Source organism: Panthera pardus, unplaced genomic scaffold (genome assembly GCF_024362965.1).
Source record: "Panthera pardus isolate Hobbes unplaced genomic scaffold, ASM2436296v1 HiC_scaffold_16, whole genome shotgun sequence".
NCBI lineage: Eukaryota > Metazoa > Chordata > Mammalia > Carnivora > Felidae > Panthera > Panthera pardus.
Genome location: NW_026526721.1, coordinates 105,397,093 through 105,422,679, shown reverse-complemented (window position 1 = coordinate 105,422,679; position 25,587 = coordinate 105,397,093). Strand labels below are relative to the sequence as shown.

Sequence of the window (25,587 nt, the reverse complement as noted above, 5' to 3'; positions counted from 1 at the left end):
CTAATAGATGTATGCACTGGGTTGAACAGTGTTTCCCCGAAATGCGCGTCCACTTCAAACCTGTGGTGCCCTTTTGGGAAATAGGCTCCTTGCAGATGTAATCAAGTTAAAATGAGGTCATTCTGGCTTAGTTTCGATCCTAAATCCAGTGACTGGTGTCCTTGTAAGGAGAGAGAGATTTGGATCCAGATACAGTGGAGAAGGCCATGTAATGGCAGAGGCCGAAATCGATGCAATACAGGGATAAGCCAAGGAACACTGAGCACTGTCAACTAGGAAGAAAGAGGCAAGGAAGGACTCTTCCTGAGAGCCTTTAGACGGAACATGGCCCTGCTGACAGCTTGACTTCTAACCTCCAGAACCGTAAGAGAATACATTTCTATTGTTTAAGCCAACCAGTTTGTTGTTTGTTATGAGAGCCCTAAGAAACTGGTAACAGTGATTAAATATTTTTTCCCCTAAGAACCTAGGATACATGCCCAGTGTGAATATTAAGATCTGAAAGGAAAAAAAAAAAATGAAGTAAAAGAAACAAAATTCTAACCATGTTGCCTAGTAAGCTTTTTGTTTAAAACCTATGGCTCTCCTATACACCCTGGCTAGCGACAGAACAAATGTAAGTAAACAAGTGACAAATACTAAGAGGGAAAAGAAATCTTGGAAGCATCCAATCCCATTTAGTTTAACAGATTCTTTTTATGTGGATAAATGGGCTTTTGAAATTGTATTACCTACATTGTTAGATTCTAATTTTTCCAAAGCCATCCAGGGAGGATAGTCTTCAAAAAAGGGAAAATTGGAATACAAGTAAATAGTGCACAGGCAAGATGATTTCAGGACCACTTTAAGACTGCACAGAATTAGAGAGGCACCTGGGTGGCTCAGTCGGTTGAGCGTCCAACTTCGGCTCAGGTCATGATCTCGCAGTCTGTGAGTTCAAGCCCCGCATCGGGCTCTGTGTTGACAGCTCAGAGCCTCCAGCCTGCTTCACATTCTGTGTCTCCCTCTCTCTCTGCCCCTTCCCTGCTCACGCTCTATCTCTCTCTGTCTCAAAAATAAATAAAAACTTAAAAAAACATATTTAAAAAAATAAAAAAATTTTAAAAAGACTGCACAGAATTAGAAAGTTAATATAATACCCAGAACCTGATAACTTTATGCTGGACTTTTGCAAACCAGACGAAAATATTAGTTTGCAATCTAAAGATCCTGCAGAAATGAAACTACTGCCTCATGGCCCTGGTATTTTAAGATATGGGTAGCCAGCGATGTGGTGGTGACTGGTGTCCACTCACAAAGGCCTTTTGTGAGGAGTCAGGACACTTAGCTCTCACAGCACAAGACTTGCTGTCAACACAGTTCTGAGTTACGTTCAGAAGACAATATGTGGATGTTACCGGGCTCGGGTATCCTTTCATGCCATGAAAACTCACACTCTCCGTAACTAGATCACAGACTCAAAGCCTGCGGGCCAGATCCAGTCCACAGGCTTGTTCTGTTTGTCTTGCTCAGGTATTTTGTTTTTAATTAATGGCTAGCTTTTAAAAATTGGGAGATTCCGTATGAAATTCCGTATCACCAGTGGGCATGAATTTCTGCAGGGCAATCATCTGGAGCTGAATAGCAACTTCCCCCTTGGCTGGGGGGCAAGCCCCCCAGTGCCCCACCGTGCCCCCCTCCAGGAGCCCGTGGCCCTACAGCACAGGGTTAAGAGTGCGGGTTCCCGGTCCAGACTCCTGGATGTGTGACCTTGAGCAAGTGGTTTCTCCTCTGTGACCCTCAGCTTCCTCTCATGTAAAGTGGGTGTAATAACAGTGTCTATCCCATTAGATGGTTCAGGGGACTGAGGGAGTTAAAACACGTAAAGCACTTCGAGTGTGCCTGACACAATAGTGTTTGTTGTTATTTTGATTATTAATTCTTACCATCTTACCTATCCCGCTTCCCTCATTTTTATTCCTTGCCTGGCCTTTATTGTTGTGTTTTTGACTCCAGTTCCAGGTCATAGCGTTGCCATCATCTGGAGGGAAAGGAGACAGTCTACCATGTGCCAGCAAAGATTTGCGTGGTGTATTAATAAGAGCCCAGAGTCTACAGTCAGACAAGCTGGCTTTCAATCCCAGCTCTACTTCCTAGCAATATGTCCTTAGATTACTTAGCTCTCTAAAGCCTGTGTTTACTTACTTCTAGAAAAATAGCAATGAGAGATATGAATGAAGGGGAAACTAGGTATCACTTAGAGCCACTTATTAACCCCCTGACGCCACTTCATCTTATTATCCCAAAATATATGCCCAGGATAATATTAAAACTTGCATGGCCTTGAAACTAAAAACAACTCTTCTAAGATGGAAGCACATTTTTTCCCCTACCATTTCAAATAGTAGAAGTATCTAAGCATAAGACAAACGGATGGAGGCATTTCAAGTTCTTGATGTTTTCCAAAGTAATTCCCTTAACCCCTGGACAGACTTCTCAAATCATTGCCTTCATAGTGAGACAGCCACCCACAGCTTGAATTCTCTCCAAATCTTATCAAAGATTTAAAAATAACTTTTAAAATAGCACTTTAGACAGTCACATTAAACAGTTCCTGAGAACAGATGACCTCAACAGTATTTCTTAAAGAATACTTTCTACTATTCAACTTGTTTTAGGCTCTATGATTCTAAAATTTTTCATTTTTTAGAAAAAGCAGCAATGTGTTTCTTCTACACACAAAAGAAATAGAGACAGTCACAAACATCAAAGTGTTGACTCAATAGAAAAATCCTTACAAAATTATTTCTTGTAGAGAAAAGTTTCCCAAATCTCAACGATGATAAGATTAAAAAGAGCTGAATGTTAAACTGATTTTTAAAATGAATCAAGACATGCTCAAGAATGATCATATCAGCTTTATTCTTAAAAGCCAAAAAATGAAAGGAAGGAAGGAAGGTAGGAAGGAAGGAAGGAAAAGGAAGAAAGAAATGAAGGAAGGAAGGAAGAAAAGGAACAAAACTTGATCAACAGTAGATGGGTAACTTGTAAATGCGTACAATAAAATACTTCACAGCAATGAAAAAGAATAAAGTACTGCTATATGTAACAACATGAATGATTTGCAGACATGATGTTAAGCAAAAGAAACAAATCTCAGAATACTGGTTACCTTTGAGAGAGATTGACTGGGAGGGATCATGAGGGAATTTCTGGGGTATTGGAAATGTCTTATATCCTCAACTGAGCTGTGTTTTCATTGTTTTATTTGTATGTAAAAATTTATTGAGCTGTATACTTAAGATTAGTGAACTTTGGGGCACCTGGGTGGCTCAGTCAGTTAAGTGTCCGACTTCGGCTCAGGTCATAATCTCACATTCCGTGAGTTGAAGCCCTGCATCGGGCTCTGTGCTGGCAGATCAGAGCCTGGAGCCTGCTTCACAAAAGGCCTCTCCATCTCTCTCTGCCTCTCCCCCTCTCACACTCTGTCTGTCTCTCTCTCTCAAAAATAAATTATAAACGTTAAAAATTTTTAAAAGATTAGTGTGCTTTATCACATTTAAATTATACCTCAATTAAAAGTAAACTTAAAAAATGAATCAGGTTTTGGATGTGGATGTTTATCAACTACATATGGATCCATTAAGAGCTCTGTAGAAAGTTTGAGTTTTGTCACTACAAATAAAAATTAATATAACATATTTGTATTTTACATTGTTATTAAAATTGCCCTTGGAGCAATAGTCTTGGTTTTATTCATTAAATAATATTTTTGTTGTTTGTTTTTCAGGAAAACCTCTTCATGTACTTAAACCAAACAATCTACATCAAAGTTTGAACAATCTTGGATGCCTCATGTTTATGTACTTCCATACTATTGAGTCCTTTTTTGTTTGAGAGCTGGCTATGGGTGTAGTGAGAAGAAAATGACCTTGAAATTGTTAGATCAGTATTGGAATCCTTAGGGGGGAAGCAAATCACTCCTCCTCTCTGAATTTCTGTGTTCTTATCTGCAAAATGGAGACGATGCCTCCCTCATAGGGTTATTGAAAGAGTCCATTGAGAGAAAGTTTGTAAAACTCTTGGTACACCCTTTTTAAATGGAAACTACTGCTAAATGAAAGAGAGCATTTATCTAAGTCTTTGTTTTAAAAAGATCATGACATACAGTCCCAAGTAGCCAAGCCTCAAAGATTTACCTCCGAGAAATGTAGGAAAAGCCAAAACTTTTGCACACATGTATTAACAATAGTATAATCTTTGGCTCAGTCCTGAGCCTACAGTGGGTCTTCACTTCCTCCACAGCCTTTTCTAATATCTCCTTCCTCTCTGGCCTTCCATTACTAAAACAAAACATTCCTTTGCTTCTCTCCTTAGGAGCTTCCTGTCTACCACCTGAATGTTAGTCCCACTCCAGGGCCCGGAGCCTCTGCTTCTGCCCCCAAGAGGCTGCCTAAAGCATCTTTCCATCAAGGCAGATAGTAGTTACCAATACTCCAGAAAGTGACATCTTCTTTACATTTTTTTCCAATAAAATAACTCAATTACAGTTTGTGAAAAATAAACAGCCAGCCATGAATGAATGTACACGTCCACAGAAATGGAAAATAAATGTAACTGAAAAAGTCTGCTGCTTGTTTATAGTTCAGTGTGAATAAAACTCCAGCCCTAGGCTCCGTAGCAGGCACCAAAAAGAAGTGAACATTGGAAAATTCTTTCCGTGAACTCAAACTTGCTTTGGATTTTTATGGCACTGGAGGATAAATGTGAGTGTTATTGCTCACAGAGATGGTCCTATTGGCATTTAGGGCAAGACAATTCTTCCCTGTACTGTATTGCGCGGCACATGGTGAGGTGCTTAGCGGCCTTGGCTCCAGCCAGTGAGGGGAATAAAGGACGCCTTCAGGGAGGCAGCATGGTTGAAAACCAACTACAGCTTGGCATTGTCTCCCTGGGGGTGGGGGATGTTACTGCCAATGAAATGGGAACTCAGAATGTAAATTAAGTTTAGTTGCAGGAAAATACATAATTTTTTTTTGTTTGAGAGGGACAGCGCACAGAAGGTGGGGGGGGCGGTGGTGGGGGGAGAGAGAGAGAGCCCATGAGTTTGTCGATGGAGCTTGGTACTCATTAACTCCCGTCTGGTGGAAGGAATTCAGGCTTGGGAGTGGGGCTGCCATGGGCAAATGTGTAACACCTAAGGGGACACCAAGCATATCATACGCACTGCAGATTTGTGTATTTATTAAACAATTTTACCGTCAGTAAAGGTATCTTGAGAGAGAGGCAGCTGTTCCCAATTTGGACAATGATGCCATACTGACTAGAGTTCAAACTCCTGACAGGGAGTTTGAAGACCTTGGGATCTATGCTCTTATTAGATGTCACGTCATTTCTATGCACCATTCCCCCATCTACCATAAGAGGACGATGTAAACCTATCAGAGGCTGGTAAGACAGCTAAATGAAAAGAAGAGAAACGCTAAGAAGAAAATTAATCCCATCTTTTAGAGAAAACGTATTCATGACACAATTTTCAATTTAAAAACAGAAATTTGGAAAAATAAAAATCCTGGGGTTAGGACAGAGGTTTCCAAACTATCTCAGTCCATGAGCCCTTAGTGCTTCAGAGCTGTTTGGAAATACCAAACAATTCTGTTTACTATGTAGTAAGGTCCAAACAACTTAAGTCCTAAAAACTCAGGAGTATTTTTAAAAATAATGCACATAGGGGCGCCTGAGTGGCTCAGTTGGTTGAGCATCTGACTTCGGCTCAGGTCATGATCTCACAGCTTGTGTCGGTTCGAGCCCTGTGTCAGGCTCTGGGCTGACAGCTCAAAGCCTGGAGCCTGCTTCAGGTTCTGTGTCTCCCTCTCTCTCCACCCCTCCCTGCTTGCCCTCTATCTGTCTTTCTCAAAAATAAATAAACATTAAAAATTAAAAAAAAAATAATGCACATAAATTGAAAGAAAAATAATTTTATGTCATTTTTTAATAATCATATTTACTAACAGATGTGTTCTACTCTAGCACAGCTCGCCTTCTCAAACTTTGGAAACAGAGTAAACTCTGCTACCGGCAATTCCTGTTCCACATGGATTTCCATGGGGTACTTCCTTTTTATCATAGTAATTTTTAAAAACCTAGCTTTCCAAAGATACGCATCTTCTAAAGGAATATAGCACAATCTAATATTGAATGTGAACTATTTCAAGCTACTAGTTTGTGCAATGTCCAAAAGATGTCAAGTTTCTCAAAATTTTAAGTGTCTCATGATGCCCTCTGTGAATTTGCTGTAACATCTCATTCCTGGAACACAGCTGAAGACAAATGGATTAGGACAATGAAACCCTAGATACATTGAAAGTAACTGCAGTAAAGGTGTTTATAATGGCCTACCACTGATGGCTCTGGTGATCTATGATTAAATCTGAAAGTCCAGCACTCAAGAGCCTGTTTATTTCTTCTTGGGCACTTGATATAATGTCTTTGAAAGCGTTTTAAAAATTCTGAAGTGCTGTAACAATGGTAATTGCAGAATTAGCTGCTGAAAGAGCTGTCTACTAGAATGTAAGCTCCAAGAGGCCAGGGAGTTTTGCATCCTCAATGCCTAGAACAGTGCCTGGTATATAATTGGTCCTTAATAAATAGTTGATGAATTAATGGATAAAAGAAAAGAGGACTCATTGACATTTTGACTCTTGGTGTTTTTAATAGCTTTGTAAGGTTAGTGTTGGTCTTATGCTTTTCTCTGTATTTTCTCAATTCAGTTAGTGATCTTCCTAATGAAACATAAGTTGAGGTGTGGTTAAAGATTACGTATGTACATAGAAGTGCTCAGCAAATGATTGATTTTTTTATAGGGAGGCAAAGTAGGGTGGTGGCAAGGATATAAGCTTTGGGGTTGGACTAATCTGGATTTGAACTGACTGGACATTCACCAAATTTCTATGGGTCTCAGATTTTTCACATGTAATATGGGTATAAACATCTTAGCATATAGGACTGCTGTAGGGCTTAAATGAGAAAATGTATGTAAAGAACTTAATGCAGTGCCTGGAACATAGGGACGTATACATAGGAGCTATTATCCCAAAACATAATTTTCACTTTACTTAGCTCATCTCATTCCTCTGAAGGTAAATTTCTGGACATATGAATAGATCGTATGTTATATATACACCAGACTACCTCATGTTACATACACATGCTACCTCAGGACCTTTGCATTGGCCTGGAGTGTTTTTCTGATAGATGTCCATTTTCTTCCACTGAGTCTTCTCAGATTTACCTTCTCGATGAGTCCTACACAGAATTCCCATTCATAATTCACAAGTCCATCCCCTTACACCTATCACCTTTTAACATACTACTTTCTATGCTATTTATTTTTTTTTTAATTTTTTTTTTAACCTTTATTTATTTTTTGAGACAGAGAGAGACAGAGCATGAACGGGGGAGGGTCAGAGAGAGGGAGACATAGAATCGGAAACAGGCTCCAGGCTCTGAGCAGTCAGCACAGAGCCCGACGCGGGGCTCGAACCCACGGACCGCGAGATCATGACCTGAGCTGAAGTCGGCCGCTTAACCGACTGAGCCACCCAGGCGCCCCAATGCCATTTATTTTTATTCCGCTCTTACAAGAATATAAATTCCAGGGCAGGGATTTTTGTCTGTTTTGTTCTCCAATACCTTAGTGTCTAGATCAGTGCCTAACACAAGGTAGGCCCTCAATAAATATTTATAAAAATTGAATTGTTGGTTTAAATATATTTCCACTGAATCTTATGCTTTTTAGTTTGGACCCACTATTTAGTTTGTCAGTATGATTCTGAGAAATTATTACCTGCTTTCATCCTGCATCTTTCAGTGTGACCAGTCACCCACATTTCATGCGACCAGCCACACGAGGGAAAGTGCCAGGAATCCATCCCTGTTCAATAACTAGCTGTGTGAATCTTGGCGATTTACTTAGCCTCTCTGTTTCTTGGTTGCCTCACTTATAACTGAATATAAAAACCATCTCTACTCCACAAAAATCTTGTGAGGATTCAATGAGTTAATGCACATGAAGTGCTTACAATTAGCTATTGTGATTCTATTTATAGTTAAATCTAGGCCCCTCTCCCCTGTAATCCTGCTCGAGCCTCTACTGCTCCCTGTTGGGAAATTCATCCTCTCGTACTTCTTTCATTTCCCATATCTTACACATCAGGTCTGAAACTATGAGGTCTCTTCAGCTTCAACTCTTCTCCATTATTATTATGTTTTTTTAAAGCATTTGCTGTTAGGCCCAAATTGCTTTTTGGATCTCCAGGTAACTCTGTCACTAACCTGTGCCTGGAATAAAGCTTTCATGTTTTAACAATGTGGGCCTAAGGAAAACCCCAGTGGAAACAAGGGGGAAATTTTTCCTCCAAGTAGCTTTATTCGACTTTAATCCAAAGCTATTTTAATACTTACTATCATTTATCACCAATAATCTACCCCATTTCATTTAAGGGGGTTTTTGTTTTTAGATTTTTAAAAACCCTGTCCCTCCTTAACATCTTGGGTTGTACTATTTTAAAGAGAAAATAATTTCAAGTCTTCTAAAACATTTTTTTTTACCGTGAAACTAATTTATAAAATCTCTAACATGTATGTGCTCTTTGAACTTCATTCTGAGGCCAGAGGAGAAGAAAATATCCTCTTCCTGGAAGGGCTACGCTATCTTAACTTGGACAGCGTAAAATCTGCCCTACCTCACACCACCAGTCTCAGGAAAAGGAGGCTGCCAGCGAACTTGGCTAAAGGTGGGGAGGTAAGAGGTCCAAAGGATTAAATTTCCAGCTCCCAAAATAACCTCTGAGCACTCCTGCCACCTCCAAATCAGGTCCTGCATGCTTCTTCATGCTGGAAGAGTGCCACCTCTCTGGCCTGGTCCCAGGAAGCCCTGTGGAGCCCTGGATGGCCCTCTGTCTCCACAGAACAGCCCCCTAAAGAGTCTGGGGTGCGCACTGTATTTAAGGTAGACATACAAAGTGCATCTCTTCTTATACTCTTATCATTCTTCACTTTCTTTAATGTCCTCTTTTTCTCCTACCTTCTCTTCCACCTGCCTTTAGACTAGTGGAAGGTCTCAGGACAGTGTTTTCCAAAACTCAGTAATGTGAGTACCACTGTCCTACATCCTTCCCCTGCACCATGTCCGAATCCCACCTGTATTATTTCTTTAAGTTAGCTCACTTTTTCAGTTACATTTGTAGACACTAGCTATTAATGTATTGCACTGTTTTAAATTTAAAACCATTTTCCTTTGCCATAAACAGAAGGTTCACATGTAGATACAATTAAAACAAAACTATATAGTACTGGAATTTTAGTTGGATATGGGGGCTTGCTTCAGGCCTTATGACTGGGTCTACTCTGTTAGGTTAAGGAATTCTGGAGACGTATTAAAGACATATTAGTAGCAGAGTGAGACTTGTGCCTTGAAATGGAGACTGGAAAGAAGACCAAAACGAGAGCAACTCTCTCATCTTCTTTTGAAATGCCATATCTACATATAACAAGCATTCCCACTTTGGGAAATATTGCTTTGTTGAATTTTAGACTCACAAAAGGCAAATAAGTTTGTGAAACTTGCTAAGTCTCATTTCTTTCAAGCACTGAGTACACTATTTATTAACTGTACTCAAAAACTTGTTGCACATTTTTTCTCATTATTTGTGCCCAGCTTTTGACCAACTACCACAGTGTTTTTGCATAGGACTCCTGTGGATCACAAAATGCAGCAAGTGAATGGATCTTTGGAAGCCATCCAGCCCAAATGCCGAGGACGATTTGCCCAAGGTCACAGAGAGTGGTCTAATTTTTGTGTTCCTTGTTCCAAGGAACAAGCTATCTCGTCCCTCAGGAGTCTTCATGAAGGGCTGCCTGACTGGAGGGAAGCCAAACCTCTCGCCTCCACTGTGTTGACTACAGTTGCCATGGCAACGGCGCATTGTTCCACGCCTCGTCTTGGTGACGTCAAGATAACAGCATCCAATGGGAAAGCAGCTCGGCGTCATGCACCGCCTTTCCCGGCGGGCACCGCCTTCGCAGCCGGGAGAGAAGCGTTGACTGTGTGGGGAAGGCTGGCTCGGGTCGCGGCCGCGGCGAGTTACATCCTTTTCCAACCTGTCCGCGTCCGCCGCCGCCCGTGACGGAGCCGGGATGTTCGGGATGCTGAGCAGCAGCTTTGAGGATGATCCCTTTTTCTCGTGAGTGGGGAGGGAGGGGCGGGAGCCCACGGTTGAGCGGGAATTCAGGGATCTTGAAGGGAGCTATTTTAAGGGACAAGAGCGAGTTAAAACTCTGAAGAGGGCGAGAGGGAATTTAACTCCGGGAGGCGGTCTGGAGAAGAAAAGGACTCGAGGGCGTGAGAGGGAAGGGAGAAGAGAATTTAGGGGTGTGGGAGATTGGGGAGAGAAGAATTGGGGGGGCTTGGGGGAGAGAGAGGAAGACTTGGGGGTGTATGGGGGGAGAAGATTGGGGGGCCGTGGGGAGGGAGAGGACTTGGGGACGTGCGAGGGAGGAGAGACAAGGATTTGGGGGCGTGAGGTGGGGAGAGGTGCGAGCCGGCCCCTGGCACTGGACTTCGGGTGCCCGAGCGAGTTCCCGCGTTCAGAGGTCCGCCTTGGCAGCCGCAGAGCTTTGCAGGTGACGGTAACTGCCGTTTAGGTGGAATTTCTGGTGAGAATTATGCTTAGAGGACCCTTTTCACACCTGTTTCGATCCCAAATGAGGGGCAGGGAATGTCTTACAAGATGACAATTGTTTGTAAAGGGAAACATTTTTAAAATAGCATTTTTCATAGTATGTGTTTATGAGAGCACAAGAAAGTTGGAGAGTTATGCTGTCCCTCACCACGGAGTGGTTGGAAGTTGCCATGTTCACTGTTTGGTTTGTTTCTGCTTGCTTTGTCACAAAGCTAGGCTTGTTTGTAAAGGGACTCCTTTTTCTGTCAAAGTGCAAATAGGACAGGGAAGCAGAGGGTGCATTTAACACCGCAGGTAAACAAGCATCAACCCTGTGGACAGTCCCAAGTGAATTAATGTGATGCCTTAGGAAGAAGGCATCCAGAACTTAGTTACTTCATTATAATGTAGTTTTCTTGGGGGTGGGTAGGTTGCCTGTGGGTTTTTTTAGTTCTTCCTTTGGCGATTATATAAAAGTAGTACAATCTTGTTGAATTCCCAAGACAGGATGATTTGTGATACTTTTTTGCCCAAATGTTTTGCCAGTTTGAATTTTGACTTGGTGTCCTAATTTATTTTAATCAATTAAATTCTTTATGCAACTTGGAGACATTTTTTAAGAAGTTTAAAATGTTGACAGTTTACTACATAGATTGTTTCATTGTTTTTTTAAAAAAATATCATGGTGGCTTAAATGTGTTAGTAATATTTTAAACCAAATAACATGAAAATAATAATTGAAAGGATAATTAATGGTAAAAAAGATGAAATGATTAACATAGAAAAATATAATGATTAATATTTTATTCTAAAGATTATTCATTAAAATTAAGGAGTGTATGGATTCAGGCAAATTTATTGTGCTGTTGTAGTTAACTTGTTTGGGAGCTGTTGGGACATTTACAATTAATGTCATTCTAACAAATTTTAAATTTTGTGCTATATTATGATTTGCTTTTGTAAAAGCCTCTGAGAATAGGGACTAAATATATCCATAGATTAGTTGAGCTGTTGAAATGGTTCCTAAGTAATTGTGACAGCAGTACAATGGGTAACAGTTAAGAAGATTATGGTAGACAACTTTTGAGTTGTATTATGTCCTTGATTATATCAAAAAGAGCAATGGCCTTAACTAAACCATGAGTGTATAATTAGTACCTTCTTTAAAACGTCTCGCAAAAGTGTAATTTAAACTCTTGGGTAACTGTCTGAGCAAAAGCAATGAACCCAAGAGTCAGGGTCAGAAATAGTAACAGATCACAAATAGTAGGCATACATCAAAGAACACTCTTCTCCATGCTTAGGATGGAAAGGACCATCAGTTATAGCTCTCCATAGACTTTTTCAAATGCAGGCAGCCGTTTCATATAAATTGAGGATAAAACTATTGTAATTAACTTTATAAAATAGATGCATGCTTATAATTTCGTTGCTCCACATTTAACTATATAAAGAGTAAACATAATTGGGTGGGTAGGGGAGTAAAGAAGAAAGAGAATGTGAGTTCCTATTTATTTCCAGTAATCTGTCATTTGACACGTCCCCTTGACCCCAACCCCAAACAAAATGAATATCCATTACTCAATATAAGTCAAACATAAGGAATTCATAAAGATGGCAGACTCCTTATCAAATCATCCACTGACCTTAACACAGAAAGGTTCTATGCCCACCATCTTTTGTACAAATATTAGCCCTATTACTAACATTATGTGTCATTGGGGTCCTTTGTTGCCAATTTAATGTCTGACATGTAGAAAGTATTCAGTAAATATTGTTTAATGATAATCTGGTGTCCTTTTACACTGTTTTAAAGTTAATCTGGTATTTAGCTGATTGCTGAAAGTATTTGCATTCAACATATGCTGTTGTTGATGTTGACACTCCCTACTTTGAACACTACCATTGTCTAAATAACCATTAGTTCAGTATCAAGGATACCAATATAAGCACACAGTCTAATTTGCTAATTATTCAAAAGTGAGCAAACAAAAAATACTTTTTGGATATAAAATTAGAATTATTAAATAATTTGAGACTGGTAAAATACTGTAATCAAATTGTCAAATGTTTAAAAGATTTGAGTTAAAAAAACAATTAAAATCTATAGTCTTGATTCAAATATGTTCATTTTAATTTTTTTAATTTTTTAATTTTTTAGAGAGAGTGCAAGAGAGAGTGGGGATAGAGAGAGAATCTTAAGCAGGCTCGTGCCCAGCGTGGAGCCTGACTCAGGGCTTGATCTCATGATCTTGAGATCATGGCCTGAGCTGAAATCAAGAGTCAGACGCTTAACTGACTGAGCCACCGAGGTGCCTCCAAATATGTTCATTTTCAATGTTTACTCTAAATGGTGTGTCTTAAATGTTTCATGAGAAAATTAGAAGGAAACTTTAAAAGTGATATGTTGAAGCTTAGTGTTTTATTATATGTTTGGAACTTTTTTGGGGGGGGAATATCTGATGTTGCAAAACTGAAATTCAGTGAAAATTGCTGTTCCTTCTTAACTGAATAATACTTGTAATTTGGGTCAGAACATAAAAGCTGAAAACTGGCATTTCTGGCATGCAGTTTGCTTTCAAGAATGTCACTTTCCCTTCTCACTTATGTTTGCTTAATAAGAAATAGAAATACGTATGTATGGACAGGAAAATTAATTTGAGGTTAAAAGGGTTTTGGCATCTATACTGTATTCTAAAAGCATTGATTATTTAGTACAGAAGTTTACATATATCTGGTATATAGGTCTACTTTGTGCAGAAACATGAACTTTGAATCTTCTGAACTACAGAAGGAAATTCTGATCATGTAAGTCTACAAAGAACAGCTATGTTACCACATATCAGCCGTTAGATATTAAAGGCTCAGAAACAAGTTGGCAAATCTATTGGCCTTAGTTTTAATTGTAAATGTTAGCCTTTCGGGGTGCCTTGGTGGCCCAGTCGCTTGAGCATCCGACTTTGGCTCATGTCATGATCTTACGGTTCATGAGTTCGAGCCCCACGTCGTGCTCTGTGCTGACAGCTTGGAGCCCGAAGCCTGCTTCGGATTCTGTGTCTCCCTCTTTCTCTGCCTCCCCACCCCCCCCCCCCATCATGCTCTGTCTCTCAAAAATAAATAAACATAAATAATAATAATAAATAGCCTTTCCTTTAGGGCACCATATGTGTTATGACCAGTCTTTGGTCAAAGAACTCCTACATATTTTCACAGGATGTTACTTCTTCCCATCTCTTTGCTCTCAGTAAGAGCTAAAACTTACATATCTATAATCTCTTTAAATAAAAAAAAATTATTTTGCTCTTTGGAGGTAGTTGAAGGAAGTTGAAGGCTTTGACTTTTTTTTTTTAATGTTTATTTTTGAGAGAGAGTAAGCATGCGTGAGCAAGGGAGGGGCAGAGAGGGAGGGAGAGAGAGAATCCTAAGCAGGTTCCACACTGTCATCATGGAGTCTGACATGGTGCTCAAACTCACAAACTGTGAGATCATTACCTAAGCTGAAATCAAGAGTTGGCTGCTTAACCAACTGAGCCACCCAGGCAGCCCAACCCTGGCTTTGATTTAGTCACTGAGTTGAAAGTGAATACATTCCATGGACATTTCATTGACTGATATTTTCTTGAATAAGAATATTGTCATAAAACAGGCAATAAAACAAAAGCACCTTTCTAGATAAGCTTTTGTGAACAATGAATGTTTGGGTTAAGGTTTGGATTTTCAGGATCCCATTTTATGTTAAGACCTAACAGCTATTGTGATTTTTAGCACCTAAAACTTTGTTCTCAGAAATATTTTAATATAGATATTTAATATAGATATTGTAAATGAACTTCACAGATTTTAAGATCATATTTGATGGAATGAGACACTATGAGCCTTGAACTGAAAGAATTTCTAAGGTAGACTTTTGGGGCATTCTGTGGTTCATTAGGTACAAACCATCGAATTAGGAGCTAAGGAGCATAACATGATTATGACATAGTTGCTGGGTCAAGAAATGGCATTTGGTAGCATCTAATCATATCATAATGCTTAGTTTTATCAGTAAACATTGTAAAAATCCACACAGAAGTAGGGGAGTACTTAAAGGATGGGAGAGGCCATAGTCGTTCCTACAACCCTTTTAACATCAAAGGCTTCTGCCACATCACCATTTTAAACTGTGCTTCTAAACAGTGGGGAAATAAAGACTTGCCTATGGAAATGTAATTCATTCTTCAAATATTTCTTAGGTTTCTATTATATGCCTAATGTTGTGGACTGTATTATAAATTTGTAGAAGTCATGGCCCAAACCCTCAAGATTCTCTTTTGAGTGTAATATGCATTATTTCTAGTGTTAAAACTTGGATCACTTGGATTTTCTTTATGGACCTGTATACCTCACTGGAACTAGGGAACATTTCTTTGTTATCAAGAGAGCAGTAACAATCTGCTGATAACTTTTTTACCATCACTGTGTATAGTGGAAGGAAGGCATTCCCTTGATGAATGGAACTGCCGTGTCAATTATCTGAGACCCATATGTTTAAAGAAAAATATATTCCTTTTTACTATATTATTGTACTGGCCAAATAAAATTGTAACTGGCCATATATATATATATATATATATATATATATATATATACACATTCCTGAGAGAGAGAGAGTCTTAAAAACAGGAACTTATTTTGAAGTAAAATATGTTATCCATTAAAAAAAAGCCTTTTGGGGCGCCTGGGTGGCTCAGTCGGTTGAGCTTCCAACTTTGGCTCAGGTCATGATCTTGCGGTCTGTGAGTTCAAGCCCCACATCAGGCTCTGTGCTGACAGCTCGGAGCCTGGAGCCTGCTTCAGATTCTGTGTCTTCCTCTCTCTCTGCCCCTCCCCTGCTCATGCTCTGTCTCTGTCTCTCTCTCTCAAAAATAAATATTTTTAAAAAAGCCTTTTATGTTGAAATTATTCCCAATCTAAAAAAAAAAAGAAATTATTCCCAGTCTGAGTTAAGTTAATTTTGGTCAGGGGGCAAAAATTTATTTTTCCTAGCTTGTGATAGATAAATAATATGAAGTAGAAAAAGTACATTTGGTGCCAAACATCATTCTGTTTGGTTGTGGTTTGTGTTAGCAATCTTAAAAGAGGTAGTAAGGCCATCATAATAGCATAAGTAAATTTTTTCTTATTTAAATGAAAATGTATCGTCATGGAAAATCTGAAAACTATAGAAGGTTTGGTAAAGGAAATCATGCAACCAAGATTTTAGCTACTATCATTTTGGTGCATTTCATTTCCATTTTCCATATGTGAAAAATATTTTCCAATATTAGAACAAAGCTTTATGGTCATAAATACACTCTTTTCCTTAACATATACCACAATCATTTTCCTAGTCTTTAGATATTCTTTAAAGCGTGAATTTAGTGTCTGCAAAGTATTGCATCCTGTGGATGGACAAAGAATATTTTTAAAATTTTATTTTAGAGAGAGCGCAAGTTGGGGAGGGAGTGGAGGGAGAGAGAAAGAGAAAGAAACAGAGAGAATTTCAAGCATGCTCCACACTCAACATGGAGCCCGACATGGGGCTCGATCCCATGACTCTGGGATCATGACCTGAGCTAAAATCAAGAGTTGGATGCTCAACCGACTGAGCCACCCAGGTGCCCGTTTGTATAAATCTTTGACCACGTTTCAAATTATTACTTTAAACTAGTTTATGTATATGAAATGACCAGTTTGTAATATATGAACTTTATAAGGCTTCATCATATTTCCAATTTATTTTCCTAGAATGAAACATCAGTTTTCAAGAGAATAATATGAATAGGTAGAAAAATAGAAAAGCAATTGACTTCTCACCTGAGAAAACAAACTCTGCATTAGGTTAATTTTTAAAATCATAAAATAGCTCCTTGCTACCACAAGAGATTTCGGCTTTAATAAAAAAGAATTTAAGGTTGAACAAGAGACCTTTTAAAGTCTTATCTCTGAGCAGCTGCTGTTCTGGGTAGACAAGAATTGAACTCACTTCAGGGAGGGCCCATCCAGATTTCTTCCTGAATGGCTCGGACAGGTGCAAAAGCCAGACTGTGAGCCCAATTTTGTCTTAATGCTTTTTCCAACAGACAGCCTTTTGTTCATGTCACTCAAAAAACAAAGACGTTTTTAACAGTTGTTCTATATATAAATATATCTACTTTATTTAAATAAAGAGATATGGACAACATATTAAATGAGCCACATTTAGTTATTGAATTTGTAGCCCAATTATAATGCAATCAGAATAATAAATCTTACTAAATTTTATGTTTCTATAGGAAAATAATAGCTGTTAAATACTTATTCACAGAACAAAATCTAGTATTCTCTGAAGTATTTTTCTTTTTTTTTTTAAGGCTATTTTGAGAGAGTGTGTGCTCACATGAGTGGGAGAGGGGCAGAGAAGGAGAGAGAATCCCAAGCAGGCTCCGTGCTGTCTGCAAAGAGCTCTGTGCTGTCTTCAAAAAGCCCCACGGCGGGCTCAGTCCCGCGAACCACAAGCTCATGACCTGAGCCAAAATCAAGAGTCGTACTCTTAACCAACTGAGCCAGCCAAGCACCCCTGAAGTATTTTTCTTCATTGCAGTTCAAGCTCATCCACATATCTAAAGGGAAAGTTGACTGGTTTTCTCAAGTGACTGCATATTAATAAGAATGAATATTTTAATATCTACACTTGTACCCATGTTCTAAGCTGTAAATATCCAGTGAATATAGAGCTCTAAGCAAAAGGACTGTCTTTTGGATCATCCACTTTAAAACATCAGGTAGTGTGAAATCCTTTAACTCCACATAGTTCTTTTTCTTTTTGTTCTTCTAAGATTTTTTTTAATGAAAAATTTCAAACACATACTACAGAAGTATAACAATACTGTGTATTGGGGCACCTGGGTGGCTCAGTCAGTTAAGCATCTGACTCTTGATTTTCTGCTCAGGTCATGATTATGCACAGTTCATGGGATTGAGCCCCGAGATGGGCTTTGTGCTGACAGTGTGGAGCCTGCTTGGGATTCTCTCTCCCTCTCTCTCTCTCTCTCTCTCTCTCTCTATCTCTTTCTGCCCCTCTCCCACTCACCCTCTCTCTTAAAATAAATAAACTTAAAAAAACTTAAAAAGCAATTCTGTGTATTTGTCACCCAGAATTTCAAAATTTATACCTGCTTTATCTGTCTCTATTGCTGCTGGTGTCTCTAATGTATTGTAAAGCAAATTCAGATTTCTTGTCATCTAACCCCTATGTATTTCCAAATACATTTCTGAAAAATATGGTCATCTAACATAAACACAGTACCATATCACATGTAATAAAATTAAAAGAATTCCAATTACTTGGTATCATCTGACATTAAGTATCATCTAGATATGAAATATTTTGGAATAACCTAGATTTTGAGCTAAGAATTAGAAAATCGTTTCTTAGACAACTCATTTATGGGTCTTAGAACTACTTGAAACTTGGGGCACCTGGGTGGCTCAGTCTGTTAAGCGGCTGACTTCGGCTCAGGTCATGATCTCACGGCTCATCAGTTCGAGCCCCGTGTTGGGCTATGTGCTGACAGCTGGGAGCCTGGAGCCTGCTTCGGATTCTATGTCTCCCTCTTTCTCTGCCCCTCCCCCACTTGCTCTCTGTGTCTCTCAAAAATAAATAAATGTTTAAAAAAAAAACGACTTGAAACTCTGTTCTTTTAAGTAAAAAGTGGAAGATCCAGACACCAAATTCTGATTCTTTAATTATGAACTTAACTTGATCTTCATATCTTGTTTTTTGAAGCATAAAACAACTCCCTTTCTGCTCTCCATTGTGTTAAAACCTAAGGTGCTCATTGTATACAATTGATGTATTTAATTTTTAAATTGTTACAACTTCCTTATAATGCTAGTTGCCTATACTATTAAAATAGTGATTCTGAAATCCTTAACAGGTGGAAAATTTAGGAATAGTAGTCTCTTTAATTTTCTGTGCCTATCACTCTTATCAATAAGACAGAAATCCCAAACTAAAAATGCCACAAGAATTCATGGAAAAATTACCTAATTTATGATATTTTCCTGCATTGTATGTATGATATCTTTACTTGTTTGTTTCTTATTATGTTATTGTGTTTTTAGTTGGAAAGGATGAAATATGTATACTATCTAAATAAAGCTAATGTCTGGGGTCTTCATTTTATTTTACTTTCTGAGTGAATTTGGTACAACTGTGTTTTTTAAGTTACTACCTATCATTTATCTAAAACGACTATTCATCCTGAGCGATTCATTTACTGATTTGGTTAAGAATAGTTTAATTTTCCTGTAAAAATTTTTTGTATTCTGTTTCATTAAGAGTAACCTTAACCTGCACACACTGGAAAAAAACACTTTCTTTTAGGACTTTGCATAAAATTTGTCAGTGAGCAAGGAAGAGGCTGGAAAATAGAGCAGTGTTACCAAGTGGATCGGTATGTAAAGGATAAGAGAGTTATGGCAGGAGAGTAAATGGAGAAGTAAGAGTACTAACATGTTACAATTTTTTAGCATATGGATTTGTCAAACATGTTTTGTAAAGTGGTTATCAATCATCTAGACCAGCAGTGGTCCTAATGCAGAGATGGTTGGAAATTACCATGTTGGTAAGGTATGTAGAGGATCTGCTATTTTTCTGCTATATTTTTCTGTTTAACTGTCTCTTTACTCATTTGATATTGGGCAAGAATAAACAGATCTGTAGAATAAAACAGTCTGGAAATACTCTCATATATAACCTCCGTATAGGTTCATGTAGACAATATTTATTACTTATTATTTTTAAGACTTTATTTTATTTTTTTAAATTTTTTTTTAACATTTATTTATTTTTGAGACAGAGAGAGACAGAGCATGAACGGGGGAGGGGCAGAGAGAGAGGGAGACACAGAATCGGAAGCAGGCTCCAGGCTCTGAGCCATCAGCCCAGAGCCCGACGCGGGGCTTGAACTCACGGACCGCGAGATCGTGACCCGGGCTGAAGTCGGACGCTTAACCAACTGAGCCACCCAGGCACCCCTTTAAGATTTTATTTTTAAGTAATCTCTACCCATACCCAGCATGGGGCTCGAACTTAACCCCAAGATCAAGAGCCACACACTCTCCTGACTGAGCCAGCCAGGCGCTCCTCATCTTTTTATTTTTAATATTTTGTAATATTATCAAGTGTAGCTGGGCAATGGCACTGCTTTCTGAGAAGATTAAATTGTGATTATGGGATTATTGACACCTTGTTATTTTTAGTAAAACTTCACTGCTTAGATGTTGTGTTTCTGAACTGCAAAGCAGTGATCTAATTTACTTAAGCACAGTAAAAATCCTTTAGATAAGTTAAAAGCACTCACCTTTGCACCGTATATGGTAGAATCAATCATTCACAACATTCTGTGTAATAAATTTCTACATTCATTTTCTGGAATTATGTCCCAAGTTTAATTAAAGCAAAAAGGCCTCACAACTACATGTTGTTTTGGAGTACAGTTTCTGCCTTAGCATATTTTTAAAACTAATGCCTGATTAATAACATCTGGGAAATATTAATTTATTACACAAAATTTAACAGCATCTCACCATAAACTTTGACAAGTTAATAACTTTAGGGTTTTCACAGAATAAGATAAATTGGCATACTTTATTTTACAGCATTTTAGTGGGATTTGCCAAGAGATAAGCTTTAGTACTATTAAGAAAGAAAAACGCATTTATACAGCCTGGAGTGAACATTTTCATTTGATTTGGAATTACAGAAGTCTTTTCTCATATCAATTTTCCATATTTACGTATGCACTATAAGACTTTTTAAAACTTTTTAAAACTTTTTAAATCTTAAAATTCAGTAACATCCAACATTTGGTAATTAATACCTTATTTTATAAAGTAGGTGCTTTGCATTTTCAAAAAGGTGTTTTTGGAATATGTAATACATGCTTTTGGCAAAAACTCAAAATGTATAGAATACATGGACAAAAGACTCCCTCCTCACAATGATGTGAATATACTTAACACTAAACTGTGTGTTTAAAAATGGTTAAGATGGGGAAAAATCTCAGTAAATTTTATGCTTATGATATGTGCACTTTTCCGTATGTGTTGTCCTTCAATAACATGGCTTATTGAGACCAGGAAAAAAAAGGACTCCCTCTCACCTCTGGTCCTTTGTTACCCTCCCTGCATGCAACCACTGTAACCAGTTGGCTGCATTGCTTCCCAGGGATATATGCTATATATTTATAAGCATATATGCATGAACTTCTGGTACAAATGGAGGTATACTACATATCTCGCTAATGGAGGTATACTGTATATCTTGCTAATCCTTCCATGTCAGCACATAAACATCTGCCTTGCTTTTTTAAAGGTTGCATAATATTCCATTTAAATTCTTTTTAGAAGTGCTGAAAAGTTTTTTAATGACTTTTCCTATCCGTTTTTCATTATTGTTCCATCAGTAAAGAAACCTCTGTGTGCTAGGTAATTTTGGACAGGGAGTGAACAAGAGAGATCTGTTCCTTTTCCTCAAGAAGCTTTTAATCTAGTGGAAAAGACAAGCAATCTTTTCTGTATGTTATTTTGTTTCCAATAGTCTACTTATAAAGAAGGCTTTCACAAATAACAAGACTATTTTTAGCATGAATTTTTAAAAAATGTCTCCATTGACTCTCAATAATGGTAACCTGTGCCTTCTTTTTGAGGGAAAGAAAGTAGAAAAGAAGATAGTGAAGAGTACTTAAAAGAAAAATGATAAAATAGTTTGAATAGTCAATACTACTTAGAAGTGCTGGAATGGGATTAAAGCTGACGAAAGTAAATACCTACATTAGTTCAGTTGCAGAAAGCAAATTTACTCTGGTGACTTTAGGAAGAAACTTTAGGAAGAATTTATTACAGGACATTAAACAGCTTAGAGAATCGTTGTGATGGCTTAAGAAACAGACTCTAGATTAAACTTTCAAGAATGACTCCTAAAGCCAAGTCACAGATCTAGACCACCAAGGGCGTAATAGCCAATTCTCCCATTAGGAATTATTGAATTGGAAGGCTGCTGCTACTGCTGCTGGCTGCAAAGCCATGGTGTCCCTGCTAAGACCCATACTGGCAAAATGGATTTCCCTTTCCTGTTCCCCAATACTCATAAACTCTAGTGATCAGACACTTGGAGTTCTGCTAACACTGCTACGGAAAGACTGTGTACTTCTGTGATCATGAGTACCAAAAAAGAGAATAGTACATACAGACTCTTTTGCACTTCTACCTTCCAATTCTCAGATAATGGCCCATAAGTGGCAGAACCTAAATCCAGAAACTTTGCTGTAGAGTCCACAAAATTGTCTTAAGCTTTCATATATATATTTTATTTATTTATTTTGAGAGAGAGGAGAGAGCAAGGTGGGGTCAGAGAGAGAGGGAGAGAGAATTCCAAGCAGGCTTCACGCTGTCAGTACAGAACCCGATGCAGGGCTCAAACTCACAAACCATGAGATCATGACCTGAGCCAAAACCAAGAGTTGGACACTTAACCAACTAAGCCGCCTAGGTACCCCAAGTCTTAAGCTTTCTAGTGTCTGAAGTATGGAAAGGCAGTTGATAAGAGGTTGAAATGTATTGAATGTGAAAAACTTTACATATGTCAGAGGATAGTGCAGTCATTTAAAAATAACCAGAGATACCAGAAATTGAATTTTTGATCTTAAAATGAACAAAAATGAGATAAGGAGAATTTTCACAAAGACTAGTAACATGGGAAACTGAGCCAAGGGATTTCTTCCAATATGCAGGACAAAATCACAGAGGGTTCAAGGTTCTACAAGGAAGGAATGGATAGAATGGCAAGTATGCAAAGAAATATGTTGAGAGCAATTTCTGAAACTAACAAAATACTGAAATCCTTAGAACACATATTGAAAAGGGAAATTTGAGGGTTGACAGGATATATTTTTTAAATTCTATACCTGGACCAATAATAATGTAATTTTGATACATTAAAAAATATATAAAGAATCATAGACCTTCCAGAGAGTATAGCTCCCTTAGAAAGAACGAGAACCAGATTGTCATCAGACTTCTCTTAACACTAAGTAAGGAAGATAATGAAGCAACATCCTCAAACTAGTGATGAGAAATGGTCAGATTTGTGTGCCCAGATGCCCATTGTTTGAGTGAGAAAGAAATCTAGACATGACTACTAAAAATTTACTGTGGTCAAATTAATAGATGTTAGAATCCAGAAAAGAAATAGTAAAATTCAAGAAGTAATGATAATTAAGAAGCAAACCAACCTCAGCTTTTCTTGGTAGAGGGAGATTGATGGCACTTGCCATCTTCTTTATTCTTCCTATGGAACCAGAGTTCACCCTTTTCGTCTCTTGAAGCTCGCACAGGACAGATAAAAAACCCAACTAACATCCAGCCCATTCCTGAAGTTTTGAGTTTGGACGACTTGGAGAATAATGACTGTGCCTTTAATAGAAACAGGGACGTAAAGAGGAAGAAAGGAAAAAGTTGGGGGGGAAAGGCTAAGGAAAAAGTGTTGGAAATGTTAGGTTAAAGACTTACCAGGATAGAAATAGGAAAATGTCCAATAATTACTTTATCATTATTTGTAATTTATACTCCTGAGTATTTTGGAAAGTATTACAATGTCTTGGCCAATATGAAGTTGAAAATTGGCTTTAGCCCTACAAAGATCAGCTCTCTATCCCCACTGCCTGGCACAGTGCCTTTTACATAGGTATTCAGCAAATATTTGTAAAATAAATGGAGACCATTTGTATCAAAACAAGCAGAAATTGAACTTAGAAGTTCCTGATGAAATGGTTGAAGAGGATAGATTAGTGTTTAATTAGTGTTCATGTGAGGTTCTTGGAATGTCTGCATTAGAGTTAATAGAAATCCTTGCTTAAATGCAGGTTATTGGGCCATGCCCCAGATACAATAAATCAAAAATCCTTGGGTGTATGTTTCAGGACTCTGCATTTTAATAAGTACCTCCCGTGATTTTTAAGAATGTTCAAGTTAAAAGGAATAGTCCCACAGAAGCCAGAAAAAAACAAGAATGGATAAAGGGTAAAGCTTAGAGAAAGTACAGCTCTCCCTCAATTTACAGTGGAATTACATCCTCATAAACCCACTGTAAATTGAAAATAGTGTAATTTGAAAATACATTTCCTACACCTAACCCACTGAACACCATAGTTTAGCCTCCCCTATTTTAATGTGCTCCGAACACTTGCATTAGCCTACAGTTGGGCAAAATCAACTAATATAAAGCCTATTTTACAATAAACTGTTGAATATCTCATGTAATTTATTGAATCCTGTACTGAAAATGAAAAATGGAATGGTTGTATGGGTACATGATGGGTCTCGGTGTACAGGTTGTTTGCCTTCGTGATTGTAAGGCTGACTGGGAGCTGAAGCTGCTGCTGCTGCTGCTCAGCATCACTAGAGAGTATGGTACCACGTGTTGCTAGTCCGGGAAAGGATCAAAATTCGAAGGGCAGCTTCTACTGAATGCATAGCATTCTCACACCATTGTGATTCCAAAAATCGTCAGTCCAGCCATCATAAGTCGGGGACTATATGTCTTTAGGAGATGGCACTTTTCAACATTTTAATGTCATATACAATTAGAAAATATTTGCAAAGCACCTTGGGGTAGAAGAAGGAAAGTCTGATGGAAGCCGGAAGTAACCCGCGCCAGTGGCTTTGGCAGGCTTGGGTCCCACCCAGCTGCTTCAAGGCTGAGCATGTCAACATCTTGACACGCTAGTTACGTTTGACTCTCTGGAAGCTCTGTCAAGGAGACAGAGAAGGAAAAGGAGAAGGAAAATGTTCAATCAAAGGAGAATTTAAAGGAGACATTTATCAAACAAGTCTCCAAAGTTAGATATGCTGCTGAGTAGTCAAGGAACCGGAATGACCTTTGGGTTTCAGTAATTGGAAGGAAGGTTGAGGGAATCCTTGGCGTTTTAATGTGAAAGTGAAGGGAAGGAAAGAGGCATTTGTAAAAAAATAAAGCTACAAGGAAGTAAAGGATACAAGTATAGATGACTATTGGAAGATTTTAAGTGCTAAAGGGAAGAAGACAGTAGCTCAAAGAGTATCAGGAGTTGGGTTGGGTAGGGAGGGGAAGTATAGTAGATGACTTACTTTGCTACATTAAGAGCAGAAAGTAGTTTTCATCAGTATGGATTTTGTTCTTATTTACTTTTTTTTTAAAACTTTGTGATCATTTAGTAGTCTTTTATTAAAATCTTTTTTAATGTTTATTTGTTTTTGAGAGAGACAGAGCACAAGTGGGGAAGGGGCAGAGAGAGATGGAGACACAGAATCCCAAGCAGGTTCCAGACTCTGAGCTGTCAGCACAGAGCCCGACACAGGGCTCGAACTCCCGAACTGCGAGATCATGACCTGAGCCGAATGGATGCTTAACCAACTGAGCCACCCAGGTGCCCCATGTGATCATTTAGTAGTCTTAAGAAAGGACATCAAAAGTCACCTTGAATTATAAGAGGAAATAATAATTACAAATTAGGCCATTTAGTGCCGAGAGAATGCTGCCATTGGAGTGTACTTCAGGAGCTAATGCTTTCAAGATCTCTATTGACTTGTCATAATTTAGGTTCATATTCTGTATTACTATCTTAATCATCAGTCATAGAAATCCCATTCAGCATTCTAGTGCCAGGTTAATCACAGGCTGTATTTTCTAGCATTTTAATCTTCTGAGACTATTTTATGCAGACTAGGAGGAACAGTTGGAAATTGTTTTAAATACTGTGATTTTAGGACTATATCTGGACTATATCTGAAGTATTTAGAATACGTCCCTTCCTTCCAAAGACGTCCATGTCCTAGTCCCCAGAAT

The 25,587-nt window shown here is 38.4% G+C and overlaps 1 protein-coding gene and 1 long non-coding RNA gene across 5 annotated transcripts in view; both read left to right on the top strand.

The window, feature by feature from the left end:
• Window positions 1–210: 210 nt before the first annotated feature.
• LOC109258357 (uncharacterized) lies at window positions 211–4,607 on the top strand. The gene is made up of 3 exons (XR_002076293.2): window positions 211–363; window positions 3,770–3,842; window positions 4,357–4,607. It is a non-coding gene; the product is annotated as an uncharacterized LOC109258357 (long non-coding RNA).
• A 5,447-nt stretch (window positions 4,608–10,054) lies between these two features.
• MLF1 (myeloid leukemia factor 1) overlaps window positions 10,055–25,587 on the top strand; it is a 36,078-nt gene continuing 20,545 nt past the window's right edge. For 3 of the 4 annotated variants that reach the window (XR_008422535.1, XM_019440426.2, XM_019440423.2), the window contains exon 1: window positions 10,055–10,223. Coding sequence is in view for 3 of the 4 variants with exons in the window: in XM_019440426.2 (XP_019295971.1) it covers window positions 10,177–10,223 (47 nt within the window). In the remaining variant the exon portion in view is untranslated. The remainder of the gene's footprint in view (window positions 10,224–25,587) is intronic. The other variant, XM_019440424.2, reaches the window with a different exon arrangement.